At 37.3% G+C, this 15,499-nt stretch overlaps 1 protein-coding gene across 6 annotated transcripts in view; it reads left to right on the top strand.

Moving 5' to 3' along the window:
• Positions 1-13,639, top strand: part of ATP9B (ATPase phospholipid transporting 9B (putative)) — a 116,303-nt gene extending 102,664 nt beyond the window's left edge. For 5 of the 6 annotated variants that reach the window (XM_081205788.1, XM_081205792.1, XM_081205791.1 and 2 more), the window contains 15 exons: positions 10-171; positions 412-504; positions 3,001-3,084; positions 4,237-4,407; positions 5,333-5,431; positions 5,928-6,017; positions 7,406-7,550; positions 7,858-7,922; positions 8,181-8,336; positions 8,456-8,520; positions 8,971-9,079; positions 9,895-9,952; positions 10,303-10,506; positions 11,024-11,056; positions 11,693-13,639. In XM_081205788.1, the coding sequence (XP_081061914.1) occupies positions 10-171; positions 412-504; positions 3,001-3,084; positions 4,237-4,407; positions 5,333-5,431; positions 5,928-6,017; positions 7,406-7,550; positions 7,858-7,922; positions 8,181-8,336; positions 8,456-8,520; positions 8,971-9,079; positions 9,895-9,952; positions 10,303-10,506; positions 11,024-11,056; positions 11,693-11,829 (1,671 nt within the window). In that variant the 3' untranslated portion in view covers positions 11,830-13,639. The remainder of the gene's footprint in view (positions 1-9; positions 172-411; positions 505-3,000; positions 3,085-4,236; positions 4,408-5,332; positions 5,432-5,927; positions 6,018-7,405; positions 7,551-7,857; positions 7,923-8,180; positions 8,337-8,455; positions 8,521-8,970; positions 9,080-9,894; positions 9,953-10,302; positions 10,507-11,023; positions 11,057-11,692) is intronic. The other variant, XM_081205789.1, reaches the window with a different exon arrangement.
• Positions 13,640-15,499: the final 1,860 nt, after the last annotated feature.

Here is a 15,499-nt window from a genome sequence, read left to right as displayed (position 1 = left end):
TCTTTATAGGTTGCTCTGGTACAATGGACAGAAAGTGTTGGTCTTACTTTGGTGAGCAGGGATTTAACTTCAATGCAGCTGAAAACCCCCAGTGGACAGATTCTGACATACTATATTCTGCAAATTTTCCCTTTTACATCTGAAAGCAAACGAATGGGAATCATAGTGAGAGTAAGTTTTGTCAGTATTTTTCTTCATCTGTTTTGCAGGTCATATATTTATGAAAATTTATTGTTTTGAAAATGTATATAAGTTTTCAAATATAAAAGTTCGCTAACTATGTGAATAATATTGATTTGTCCTCCTCAAATACTTTATGTCTTTGGTAATAATTTACCAAAGGCTATGGGTATTTGCCTGTGGTATGAGTAGACTATGCTGTTTTCTAATATATAGTATCTTCCCCCACAGGATGAATCTACAGGTGAAATTACGTTTTACATGAAAGGTGCAGATGTTGCAATGTCCTCCATTGTTCAGTATAATGACTGGCTAGAAGAGGAGGTAAGAAATGTTAAAAACAGTTGTTTCAATTTGAAGAGAAAAAGTAACTGTTTTACTTTGTCATAAGGAAATGTAGAACTGTGAAATTAAAGAACAGAAGCAAAATAGTAATGGCTTCCAGTCCAATAACATCTGTCTGCTTCAAAGATAGAAATAATGAACCAAAGAAATAATGGATTGGGAAATGCAATTAAGTGTATCACTAATAGGTTTTAAAGAGTTGCAGTGGTTTAGAAATTTTGTATAATGCAAAAAGAAGAAGAAAGTTAACTCTCAAATTAAACAACAGATGGATGTCTTTTTTAAGTATTCAGAATTCATTCCAGAACAAATAAACATATAAAATGAGGTTGAAAGAGCTTCTTTAGATGCACCCAACTTTTTTCTTTTATTTTCTTTTTAACTACCATACATTTTTACTGTAACATTATAAATAAATTTATTTTCACAAACTAAATACGTTGCACTGTGTTGCTGTACTAGACACCAGCAATTGTCTTAATTTGACCTTACATATAGACAATATGGTAATGTGATGATCACACAATGCATGTTCATAATGGTATTGGCAATATAAATCAATACCTGCTTGAGGCAGTTTGATTTAATCAGGGGCATGAATAAATTAAACTCCCTGAAGAGCTAATAAAGTGTCATAAAAATTACTTTTGGCGATAATGATGCACAATTAATTGTAAAATACTTGCTTAATTTATTTAGCATTATGAGGTCAAATCAATAATCATTTTGCACTAGACAGAGAGCATCAAGCATTTTGAAGAATCATTAATGTTGCTGTTTTGTATTATTTTTAATTCTTGTGTTTTAATTTAACAAAATAAACTTACTGCCAATCATGTTTATGCTATGGTAATAGTAATTCTCCTATGACACACAGATACATTAGCCTGTAAAACTAACTTAAAAATCATTTTAAATATGTGTAACTTGGGTGGGCAGAAATGAAACTTGTTGAAATAAAGCAATGGCTTAAAAATCATGTAGAGGCCCACATAAATGTTTGGTTGAATATTCACAATTAAGCTTCCTTATTTTCAACTTTATTTGCTATTTTTATATAGAACTTCCAGGACACTTACTTGTCTGTACTATCAATTTTACTATCAATTTACGTATTTAATATAGTACTATCCCACCTTTAATGGCAAGTCATCACATTTTTTTCAATAAAAATGTTTAAAACAAACCTATTAAACATGTTAAATCTTTTAAAACATCTATGAGGGGACAGCAGTAAAATCAATACAAGGCTTGGATAAATTTACACGAAGTATTTGGGTGCAGCTTTAAAGGACTAAGACAGGAGGGCAAATAATTACTGGGAGAGGGGCTTCCACCTCTGAAAAGGCCCTCACCCTGGCACATGCCAACCTGATAGACCTTAGTGTTGGGTCCTAGAAAGGGGCCTCTTAGGGTCCTGCAGATTTACATGGGTGAAAGCAATCTTTCAAATAATCTGTTACCAAATTGTTTGGGGTTTTAAAGGCTAGTACTAGCACTTCAGATTGAAACCACCAATGAATGGGTAGCAAATGCAGATGATGAAAAATCAGTTTATCATATGATCAAACCACCTAGGCCTAGCAATCATTCTTATGACTGAATTTTGCAGTTGATGAAGCTTCTAGGTTGCCTTTAAAGGAAGCATTCACTATATAGATTAGCCTAGACCGAATGTAACCAGTGTATGTTTTGCTGAAGCCTGGTCAGTTTTCTCCAGATAGGATTACAGTTAGCTACCAGCTTCAGCTAATTGAAAGGCATGCCTAACCACAGAGATAACCTGCAGCTTGTAGATGCTTAGATGCCCAGATGCTTAGAAAGTTGAAGTAATTTCAATCTGTTTTAGCATGTTAACTTTTATATGTTTTAAGGATAACACTGAGTCTAGAACTTTGTTCAGGCATCTGTCTGAACATGTAAAAGGTTAAACTGGGGATGGGAGCAGGGTGTACAAGCAAGCTCTGCCCCCAGGCACTTCAACTGTAGAGTAATCCTGTTAAAAACTGGTTGCAAACCACATCGGTGGTCTTCTCAACCAATATACTTCTATATTATTTGGATTAAGTTTATTTGCTTGCCCTCCCAGAACTGCCTCCAGCCACTTCTTTCAGGTTTCCACTGCCTCTCTTGAATAGTAGATGTAAGTGAGCATTAGAAATGTGAGAGGCTGGAAGCTTGAAGCGGCACAAAGGCCAGTACCTCTGGGGTGGAAAAGGCCATCCTCCAGAACCACCTTCTGAACCCACCCTTTCAGAAAGGACTGGAGCTGGTGGAACTTTCCCTTGAATAGTTGGGAGAAACTTGCAAAATGATGTTGCATCATTTCCAGCCTTAGAGTTTTTTCACATTGATTGTTCATTTGCAATATCAAAGCCTATTAATCTGAGTTTGGTGAATGGGCCCCTATCACTTGCAAAGACATTTCTGCATGATTTATGACTATGCTTTATTGTTTATTATATGCAATTTTAGTGTGGTAACATGGCAAGAGAAGGACTACGCACTCTGGTTGTTGCCAAAAAATCATTAACCGAAGAACAGTATCAGGATTTTGAGGTAAAAAACCCTCATACTATACTGATGTTTTTGTATTACTCTGGGTTTAACAACACACTTAATCCAAAATACTTCAGTGTTTCAAAATAATTTAGAATGTTAAACCTCTGGCTAATATAGACTAATGATGAGTGAGATCTACTCTAGCTTGTTTCATCATAGGCTCAGTCTTTGTGGGCTTTTAGGAGAAAACTCTGAGAAAGCTTGGACTTTTCTCAAGAAAGCTTGAAAAGACACTGAGCCCCATGAAGCTACCTACCAGCCCTCCATTGCCACAGCTCTTGCCCTCTTCTCAAACTTAATCTCTGAGTGGAGGAGAAAATCTGGCAGCAAGGAAGGCTGTCAACAGTTGAAGCCTCATCTTTAAGTTTTCAGGCTTGTTGTCTCCTAAGCATTGAGCTATGAAATGTTGTTCCTCTAAGACAGTGGTTTTCAGCCAATGTGCTGTGGCACCCTAGGGTGCCTTGAATGATGGCCTGGGGTGCTGCAAGAACACTGGCCTCTGTCCCTCTTCCCTTCTAATGCCTTCTCGCGTCTCTGCCTCCCAAAGGCTTGCACAACTGTTGTAGTGTCCCAGGCCATAAGCTTCCTAGGCGAATGGTGCCTCTGGGGCTGGCCAGGGGGTGCTTCCCAGGCCCATGTGGGGCAGTGTGAGGAGGCACCTCCCTTTGGGGCAAGGGGGGGCAGCTCAGAGACTAGGAGTGGCAGCTGCAGCTCCCCAGAGAACTCCCAAGTGAGGGTGTTTGGAAAAGGGTGAGCGGCTGCCAGCTCTGCAGGCAAGGGGGTGACATAACTGGGCTCCTGAGCTCCACAGGGGTGGCACAAAAACAATGTAGTTGGTCAAGGGAGCCATGGACTCAAAAAGGTTGAAAATCACTTATTTAAGATATTAATTGAGCATAAGAATATCAGTGGTTGCTAAATGTGATGCCTATGTTCTGCCTCCACTGTCTTGAAGCAATATGCTTCTGTATATCAGTTGCTGTGAATCACAAGTGGGAGGAATGCTGTTGTGTTGAGGTTGGCCCATGTGAGAACAGAGTGCTGGACTAACCCAGCAGGACTGCTCTTACATCCTTACGATAGTGTCCCAGTTTGCAACAAGTAAAAACCTTTTATGTATATAAAGTCGGATTTTTGTCTTGTAAATAGAATCGATACAACCAAGCAAAATTAAGTATACATGACAGAACCCTCAAGGTGGCCGCCGTTGTGGAGAGTTTAGAAAGAGAAATGGAATTACTGTGTCTCACTGGGGTGGAAGATCAGCTACAGGCTGATGTCAGGCCAACTCTGGAGATGCTTCGAAACGCTGGAATAAAGGTACTAGCTTTTGTTTTGTTAGATAGTTAACTTGTTTCTTTAAATTTGTTGTCTTTGCATGGTAGATTTATTTCCACGAATAGCAAATGATTCAGCCTGCTACCATGTGAGAAGGAGCGTTTGGATACTGGATAAGCTCCTGCAGATTAGGCCGCAGAACTAAAGAGAGAGAAAGGAGAAGCCCAGCTCAGTTCTCTTATACCCATGTTGTCACTTCTCATGGAAGACTTATTTAACTATTACAGCAATAGATAACTATTCCACAAAGAATGTACACAAAAGTACACATAAATATATTCTGTACCTGCAACTGTCATAAAATGTTCCTCTGTGAAATATTCCATGAATGCAGCCACAGACACATCTGTTTGTGTGACAATACTGACTTACTTCACATGACCTTCGTCCTATCAACCTAAACTACCCCTTCTTCCTACACAGAGCCTCAACCAGTAGCAGACGGGGCGAGGGCAGGAGTAGTGCTGCTCACCCAATCTCTTGGCTGGTGAATCACTGCTGCTTCCTGGGAAAGTGAGTGGGAGATAAAAAATGGTGGGGAGCTCAGCACTGTGTGAACATGCTGGCAGGAGTGTTGTATTAACTCCGCCAGTGAATTTGCACAGCCCCAACCTCCCCACAAACTTGTACCTCCCACTCTTAGTATAAAGCAGCAACTCTGCTGCTAAGAGGTCAGGTGAGCAATTCTGTCCCATCGCACCATCCACTACTGGCCTCAACAGCTGGACCCTGCACCATATCCTTAGCAGAGGGGACCTATACATTTTTGGTTAATGATATATAATAAGAATTTGCTTTGATAGACAGCAATTGAATACAATTCTCAGGACAGAGATACAGTTGCATTTTTTTATGAGCGCAATAGACAAGTAATAGTCAACTAAACTGACTCTCAATTACTTCATAGATATGGATGTTAACAGGAGATAAATTGGAGACAGCTACTTGTATTGCAAAAAGCTCTCACCTAGTATCCAGAGCACAAGATATTCATATTTTCAGACCTGTAAGTATTGCTACCAGTACTTTGTTTCTTGTCACCCTTAGCAATGTCTGCTACTGTTGTGGTGTTTGCTAAAGGCATGATAAGTGTTCATTCATTTTATGAGACAGACAGACAGACAGACAGACAGACAGTATGGTAAAAGAATGAATTCCAGTGGGAATACTATACACCCTTAGCTGCCCCAGTTTAATTTGGTTTTTATGTTTCATGACTGATAATCCCCAGCTTTGCATCATTCCGAAGGGGAGTTTTAGAAAATTTCACCTACTCAGCTTCCCTTCAGCATTGCAGATATTGCTGTATCTTATTTACAGTGGGAGGCAAGAGATTCATAGAGATTTAAGGGTGGGGGGAAAACAGAGTAATTCCACCATAGTAAAAAGCAGATAGATAGATGATAGATAGATAGATAGATAGATAGATAGATAGATAGATAGATAGATGATAGATATTACTGTCACACCTTAAACTGTTGAATGTATCTTTTTTAATTAAGGTTACAAGTCGTGGAGAAGCTCATTTGGAGCTAAATGCATTCAGAAGGAAACATGACTGTGCATTGGTAATATCTGGGGACTCTCTGGAGGTAAGGCCCTGGCTTTTGTCAGTGACTGTACTGTTAAGGTAATTTAAAAATTGATTAATTCTAAGTACTTTTACCACCAGACTGCCAAAAGAGGACCCGAATAGCACCTTTGGTCTGCAGTTTGTTTTACATCAAAAACACTTAATACTGTAAGATTAAACCAAGTTGAGGAACAGTTACCCAGAATATCTGTTATCTGATACCAGCCTTGGACACATTGAAATAAATGGATCTACTTTGAGTATAACTTTGTTATCACCCTCCTTCTGCAAAAATACTTGTTCGTCATTTCATAATATCAAAGATGATAATAACTTTCTGTGAGTTAAATTCTCCAATTTAAATACCAAGGGGGGAAAAGAGCCTCTCCAAGAGTTGCAGTGCCCTACCCTGCCCATTCAGCAATATAAGTGTGTGCTTGGAAGCTACCAGTTACAATTTACAGAGACACTGGCACAGGAATTACTAAGGAGATTTTTACTGGAAAGGTTTAAGAATCAGCATTCTCATTTTTGTGTTTGGGGGGGGGGATAGTTTCTGAAAACAGTTAAACAATCTCCATATTTCCCACCCGCAATAAACATTTATTTCATACACAATGTAGCTTATATAGTCAAACATTAAGCAGATATGTAACAATAATTACACTCTGTTAAGTGTCTTGTACTATATGCGGGTTGTCCATGAGTGATTTGTGGGTATTCTTGATTGCATCTTTTCAGGAACAAATTATTTCCACCCTCAGCTAGTCCCCTAGCAAATCTGTGAGCTCCTCCTTTTGAGTTCTGCAGAAGGAGTCAATACGTGGGCAAGTCTCTTGTTCCTGCAATATAGTGTCTATTCCTGTTGGGAAGGATGAACTTGCCCCACAATGAGTTGTGAGAAGGTCAGGAATATCTGTCATGGACATGATCATAAGAAGCTGCCTTGTGCAAACAGTTGGTCTTTTTGCTCAGTCTTGTTGACAGTGACTGGTAGCAGCACTTCAAGTTTTCATGCAGAAGCCCTTTCCACCTCTATCTAGAGATAACATGAATTGAACCTTTGCATTCAAAGCATGTACTGTATTAACATGCTCTAATAGATCCTATTTTGTGTTGTATCAAAATAAAGGTTCCAAGATAAATAGTATGTTCTTACACCTTCATTCACACACAACAGTGATTTCCATTGGTGAAGAAACAAGCTGCCTTTTAGACTTTACAATAACAGACATTTATCTACCATTTCTTTCTCGCTTGCCCGTAGCCCATGGTACATGTACTTCTGGTGCATGGGAATAGCACTGAAAAGTGATCCAACTTTCAACTAACTCTTATGTTGTTTAAGCTAAAAATACTGCTGGAGTTCTGTTAAGTGGTAAACCCCCAATATGTTGCTTTTTGTAGGTCTGCTTGAAATACTATGAGCATGAATTTGTGGAATTAGCTTGTCAGTGTCCAGCTGTAGTATGCTGCCGATGTTCACCCACCCAAAAGGCCCACATAGTAAAATTGTTGCAACACCACACAGGAAAACGTACTTGTGCAATAGGTAAGCATCCACTATGGTTTTATTCCCGTTGACAAACTAATGATATGTCTGTCCTCTCAAGTACAAGGACTAAGGAACTGTCCTGGATAATTTAATAGGCAAATGTTATATTTTCATTTATTTGTTTTCATAAAAACCAAGGGAAAGGAGAATGTTAGCCGCTTTGAGACTCCTTCTGGTAGTGATAAAGCGGGATATCAAATCCAAACTCTCTAAATTAATTCCAAGTGAAATTAAATTCAACAAGCAAATTTTAAAGATTGTGGAACTGGTCTAAAATGTGACAGGTGATTGTACTTTTTTTCAGGTGATGGAGGAAATGATGTCAATATGATCCAGGCAGCCGACTGTGGAATTGGAATTGAAGGAAAGGTATATTTATTACAGAGTTTATTAAATGTATACTTTATAATGTGTTGGAATCCACTGGTTAAAATTGTAAATACATTTGGTATATGCATATCTTACAGTAGTAAAAATTCATGCTGTGTATAAATCCCCATCACTTGAATTATCAGATTTGGAGGTGCTCATTATTAAACCTGTTAATAGATGGTACTTTTTCCAAGGTGATGTTTACAGTGTTGATTGGTTTTTTTTTTAAATGTGTGATTCTTATTTTCAATTTAGGAGGGGAAACAAGCTTCTTTGGCTGCTGATTTTTCAATTACACAATTTAAACACATTGGCCGGCTGCTGATGGTACATGGTCGAAATAGTTACAAAAGATCGGCAGCACTTGGTCAATTTGTCATGCACAGAGGCCTTATTATTTCAACTATGCAGGTATTTAATTCTTTTTGCTTTCATGGTGAACTGTTTACCAACATTATTCTAGCCATTTAAATAATTTTCCCAGATTATCTGTAAGAATCCTAATATAATATACTGCGTTCTTCCTTTAGGCTGTGTTTTCTTCAGTCTTCTATTTTGCATCCGTTCCTTTATACCAAGGTTTCCTCATGGTAGGGTAAGTAAGAGATTCAGTTCTACGAAAACTTATTTCAGAGGTGTGTTGTTTTTTTGTTTACAGTATTCATCATTATGATAATGGCTATTAGTTATAATGAACAGTAACTTTCATTATGTTACCACTATTATGGCATGTAATATGTTACCATTATAGGTGGCCACTATAATTTTTTTCTTGTGGCCTCAAAAACAGTACTAATTCTAGACAGAAACCAATGAATTGAAGCATGTGCCATGAGTTCCTGTGAACCTCCCTCTTAAATATAAATGATATAAAACAGATACATAATCAGATTGTGTTGTTTTGATTGGTGAAGATAAAAATGTTCAAAGCAAGACCAACATACGCCATAGCTTGCATGGGCACCAAGATATTATTATGGAAGTGAAAGCAAGTTTATGTAAAGGATACATTTTAAAATATTTTTTCAAATGATTTCTCCCTGAGGTATGCAACCATATACACGATGTTCCCAGTTTTCTCCTTAGTGCTGGATCAGGATGTGAAACCGGAAATGGCACTCCTTTATCCAGAACTTTATAAAGACCTTACTAAGGTAAGAGTTTTCAAAACGGGTCATGTGGGTGACATTCTTTCTTTCCTTTTTTTTCTTTTCCCCCCTTGGCCCTATGTTCATTTCTTTCATAAAATTTGTACACCATTTGATTGTAAAAAAAATGTTTAAGCAGTTTACAAAAAGAGTTGCCACTTCCAGAGCAAAATATTATAGTGATAAGTTGACATTATATACATCTTGCCTTGAACACTGGGCAGTTTCTTCATATTAAGACCAGCATCAGCACCCTCGAGCAGCTGCTGGGACCCAAGTAGTAGGTGTTTTGGTCCACCCACTCTCTTGACTGCAGCTGGTTCTGGGAATCATCATTCAGGGGCATTGTGGGTAATTTAGATGGTTGGTGGATTCCCAGACCCTGCCACATGGGAGAATGCTCCACCTGTGTGCAGTGCGAAGTCATGGCCCATGGATACCATTTGGCATATTATAGTTACATGTGTTGATTTTAAGGGAGAAAGTGAAATTGTGTGTTATATCAGTAATGAAAAACAAACGCCCCTTTCAAAACAACAGCTGAGGTTGTTTTTTCCAGAAGTGATTATAATTATTGCAAAATTGAAGCACAGCACTATATATTCAATAGGGAAATTGAATCTTTTTTGCAAAAGTTTAAATAAATCTTTTAAGTTTAGGTACCAAATGTAATTGCTGAAATTTAGCCCATATATTCTGTTTTTAAAATGAGGTCGTTGTAGTCCCAAAATATATAATTAAAAATACATGGTTTTTTGCTAATTGAATATATTTTGCCTTGTCCAAGTTGCTTACAAACTTCTTTTCATTGTTTCTTTTAGGGAAGATCTTTGTCATTTAAGACTTTCCTCATCTGGGTTTTAATCAGTATTTACCAAGGTAAGAGATCTGACTTGGTTTTTTTCTTGAGTAAATTTCCCCCCCGTCTTCTAACAGTTCCATTTCAGCTTTCACAATGAAATTTCCAAAAGTTAACGTTTCATCCACAGGGCTTTTAAAAATTGCTTTATGTTTATCTTGAAATATGATATTCAAGTAGTGTCAGACCTATTAATTGCAGTTCAACATTGATTCCCCCCCCCCCAAGCCTGTTTGAGCCCCTTTCACATATTCTCCATGCAGTCCCTGAATGCCTAGAATGAGGAGTGGAAGTGTGGTAACTAACCGTGCATGAAGAAGATGAGCTCTACAGTGAATCCATTATTAAAGTTCTTGTATATCTTTCTCAGGTGGCATTCTGATGTATGGAGCTCTTTTGCTTTTCGAATCTGAATTTGTCCATGTTGTTGCCATTTCTTTCACTGCACTAATCCTGACTGAGCTTTTGATGGTTGCACTTACCATACGAACATGGCATTGGTTAATGGTGGTGGCTGAAATCTTCAGCCTTTGCTGTTATGTGGCCTCGCTTGCATTTCTAAATGAATATTTTGGTGAGTAGCTATCACTTACATAATGGGTAGTATCTATTGTTCTGTTTTAAGATGTGCTATGTTTACACAGCTGTGAGCAGTATGACAGTAGTTTTTGTCTGAATTCAATTCAGCTGTATTAATTTGATCCAGATATGTGGACTGTCGCCATAGGTAATACCAGGCAACTTACATTATATATAAAAATCTGGCCTTTATCACAATGGGTTGTGTTAGGATTCCTCTTCGCCACAGCATTCAAATTAAAAACGCTGTTGGAGGTATGGAGTTACTGACCTCTGTCTTCTGTTTATCTAACATAGCTCTTAAAAATAACACTCACTTTTAGAATATATTCCAGAATGTATTTTTAAATCTGAAATGGTACGGTCTGTAGGAGAGCAGCCTTCAGATACTACTAACCACTTTCAAACCTTTCAGCTCTCTCTTACTTAACACATTCCTTTTTTATATATTGCTTCTTATTTCCTTGTTTTTCTATAAATCTGTCCTTTCTTCTTCTACCTTATCGGAGCAGGTATAGGCAGAGTGTCTTTTGGAGCTTTCTTAGGTAGGTATAATTGTTATTTTCTTAAAGGTAAAGTGCCCCACAGAGCACTAGGACAAATTTGCCAAAACAGTAACAGGCATCCCTTTTTGCTAGCATTGAAAAAACAGGTTTTTTTTCATATTCCACTGCATGGTAATTACTTGGAATCTTAATGGATTTGTATTGAAAAAGACTGATCAGGTTCTTAATTGTTTAATTGAATATGTATTTAAATTTACATGTGCAAATATCAGTGAAAGTGTGTCAACAATCCTGAAATCCATAAAATGCAACTTTCAAAGTTCAAAATTTGCTTTTAATTTTGTTTAAATCATGCTGGATTTTTAAAAGGTGACATATTTGAACACCTTGCCTTTGTTCTTTGACATTTGCCTTTGAGCAAGAGCCTGGCATTTTCAAATCTGTTATAGTGGTGTTATTCAGTCCATTTTCAGGAGAGACTGATTTAATAAAGCAATTTTAAAAGAAACATATGACAGTGTACAGCTGTGGCCTAATGTTAATCAGCTCCCACCACCTCACAGTCTTATAAAATAGCCTGTGACAAGCGTTCAGTGATATTTATTGATCTTGCACATTGGACATTCCCCCAATTTCCTGCTTTTATAACTTATTTTCCCCTTTTTATGTCTATAGATCTTGCCTTTATCACAACTGTGACCTTCCTGTGGAAAGTGTCAGCCATCACTGTAGTAAGCTGTCTTCCACTTTATATTCTGAAGTACTTAAAACGTAAATTTTCTCCTCCAAGTTATTCCAAACTTACCTCGTAAAAGTGACTGCACACCTGTGTTTTTTCCACCAATGTGACTATACCTAGAAATTGCTTCAAGCATTCACACTCTACTTCAGTCTGTAATAGAGAGAAGAAAAATAATAACCAGAAAAATGGAGCAAACAGCACAAAAAAGACGGGGAACCTCTTCGAGGTGTTACAGTGAGCTTATTAGCAGAACTGTTCAGAACAAACATTTCCTTTTGTACACAGCTTTTTTAAACTTCTGAGTTAACAGTGCTACTGAATTATTTAATTGCTACTGTAAAGGATTTATTCCTACTGCACTATTTTTCTGCACATGAAACTGAAAACATTTTTTCCTGTAAGCTCATAATTTACTGATAGACACATTCTTTCATCAGAATATTCATTCATTCCCACGTAAAAAAAAAAGTGTAACAAGCCTAGAAACTGTAAATGCGATTGTCTGTATTTGCTGCTCTATGTAACTGATATATGCACTATATGAATTATGTACAGCTGTCTGCGTAGCACAGTATTTGTTTGGGATCTGTGGTCCTTTTTCCTCCCCTGTACTCTCCATTGCTAGCTGCATTTAAGAAATCCATGTCATAAATAGCAGCCTTTCAATTGCAGATGGAGGCCACATTGCACAAAACGTGATGGAAATAAATTCCTGTACATATTTACATTATACCTACCAATCTGTACAGATTGACCCAGACTTTACTGTTCAGTAAATGTTTTATAAACTCCTAGCTGCTTTGTATTTGTAAAGCTATACTCCAGAAGCATAAGCGCATTACTGAACATTTCATATATAGAAATTAACCTTGGATGAAAGAAAATCCACCAACAATGGGTTCTGTGCAGCTTTCGGCGTTTTAGTGGGGATTTTGCTCAAGCCCCATGGAAAATGGTTATGTAGCACCCATGCTTAATGGATCATTCCCAAACAGTCTGTTCTGGGTGCAGGAGTTTCTGTGTCTATGCACAACTCCTCTTCCTGGAATGTTTCCCCCATTGATTTCAGTAGATGGAACTGATCCACATACATGGTTCCTCTTTGTACATGTGGATTGACTTTCTGTTTGAAATAATGAGGGTCTTTCCACAAACTTCATTTGAACATAGACTGTACATGGAACTCTTGAGTCAGGCAAGTACATGCACATTGTAATTGTTTTCTTAAGGTTACTCAGGTAAAAAGGATAAAATGGACAACATAATAATAGTAGAAAATCCATCATCTTCCAAAACTTAATCTTTATATTTCTGAGTTAGTTACAACAAAGAAAAGAAAATAACACACTCTAATCTGATGTAATCTTGATGGATAGTTGTCTGAATCTTACGTACTGTATTATTATGCAGGATATTTTTTCTCCACAGTGCTGTTTCGTTTTTCAAGAAATAGATGTACCAGGTTATTTAGCTTAGTCAAGTACTGGCTGAAATAGTAAATATAATTGACCCATGTTTCTTTGCTAAAAATAATAGTTTATTTGTATGTTTTAAGCAATTAATAATTGTATTTTGTATCACATTGTTTTGTTAGACTATCTCACAACTCCTTTTATAGTTACTTAGAACCATCATCTTATGCCCTTCTTCTTTTATAATGATGCTAATCTTGGACACCTCCACAGACAGACTGTTGCCAAGCTAGTTGAGCTACTATCCAACTCCATTTGTTTTGAAGATGTTTTAATAGCAACTGATCCTTGCTTCTTTTTTTAATAAAAAAACTTTTTTTTTCATTATAAAAGCAATAAAACCTCATTTCTACCAAATATTATTATTGCAAGTTTGTAAAATAAACATGTTTGGTAGTGTTTCTGTTATGCTTTGCTCATTAATTTTCTTTCTGTGAACTTATGGAACAATCAGTTAATCACAGTGCCCACTAGATGTCATCAGGTTGTTGCGGGGGGCGTGGGGGCGTTATGTGCTGGCACACTGCTCTGCTCATGATATGTGAAATCTGCTAAGCTTTTATATGTGCTGTGTTTTAATTATTGTAACTGAAAACAAAGCTAAAATACGTCCAGTTCTTTTGGAATACTTATAAATAAACAATTACAAATGACCATCAGCTTATGAACAGAGTAGTCAGCAATATTATATCCAATGTCCATTTTCCATTGTAATTATTTATCCAAGCAGGCAAAAACCTCACCGTGTTTAAATTCAGTACATGAACAAAAGGTGCTTGGTCATCTTTTGATATAAAATAACTTTTGTTGTGGGCTAAATTAATAAGAAAGAAAAACAGACCTGGTTTAACAAATGCAAGTAGTTTTACCTGAGCATATCTGTGTACAAGAACGCAAATATACATAAGTGTATTGTGTATCTCCTGTATATAAATTTGTACATATGTATATTAAAAATTAACTGACTATTACATGGTTAGTGTGAGAGCACTGTGTGAAAAGAACACAATTAACCAATATTTGTCACTTGCATCTTATTATACCTAATGCAAACAGGGAAGAAAAGCATTACCATTTCACTTTTGCAGTACTTCTACTGCGAGCTTTGTAGGTGGAAGTGCAGTGCACAGTACCTGTTATATAACCTTTCCTTTTCCAGCACCTACTCCTATGTGAGGGTACAGAGAGTTAAAGTGTGGGGACTCATTCTTCCTTTGTAACAGGAGAAGCTTCTGAGGCAAGTGTACATGGAGTGCAAATATCTAAAACTTGTTTGCCCAAAAAGTAAACAATCAGACTAGCCCATGCTACAGCAAGATTGGGGAGAAGATGGAGCAATTTGACACCTTTCCCCTTTCTTGATGCTTGTGTCAAGGAGGAGCTATGGTTTTTTCTTGCAGACACATGTCATTTGATATATGAAATTGCATGACATGTGCAAGTGTAATTCAGGATGCTGAGGCCATTATTATGACATGTAAAATCCTTGAATGCAGCAAGGTATGGTCAGAAACATGACTTCCCTATTGAAATAGCACTAATTTATCACCACCCAATTGATGGATTGATTCATGTTTATTCATCACACAATTATGTCTAGAGAGCCTGTGGACAAATTCAGAACCACTATTTGCCATGAAAAGGTGATCTTCAGACTTCATTAGCCATTCAAATAAAATATGTCTGGAGAGTTATATCTTAGTTCTTTAATTGTGTGAAACTAAAGACAAAGAAGAATTCAAGTTGCTCCTGATTTCCTTTTAGTCATATTAGCCAAAACCAACTATTACAGAGGTGGAAGGAACTTAACTAGATATAAGAGTCTGTCATAAGGAAGTGAATGAAATACATGGATCCATTTGAAGGTTAAGTGGCCCAACTTTCACAGAAAACACAGTTTTCACATTGTAGCTAGGGTTGTTGGCTTCAGTGAATGACAGGGTTTCTGTGACTTTACACATTGCTTAGGCTGGAGATCTTCAGTAGTAGGAGTGCAGTGACAGCGCACCTGCGATATATATCTTCTATCACAATTAATGACACAGGGAAAACCTGGTCCCTACTAAATCAGGCAGTCCAGAGATATACTGAAAATAACAGGGAGCGATTGTGCTGAATATTTCAAAAGGCAAAGTCTGATCAGGTCTGAACAGTACTGGAACTAGTCATGTGCCACTTCATTTTTGAGACAGCATTGAACTGGTTAACCAAGTGTGTGTTTCAAGGCTCTGACTCTTTCATTGGGAATGGTCTGTGTATCCTGTAATT

This window comes from Podarcis bocagei (assembly GCF_964188305.1).
Source record: "Podarcis bocagei genome assembly, chromosome: 8".
In the NCBI taxonomy this organism is placed as follows: domain Eukaryota; kingdom Metazoa; phylum Chordata; class Lepidosauria; order Squamata; family Lacertidae; genus Podarcis; species Podarcis bocagei.
This window is presented reverse-complemented; position numbering and strand designations above follow the sequence as displayed.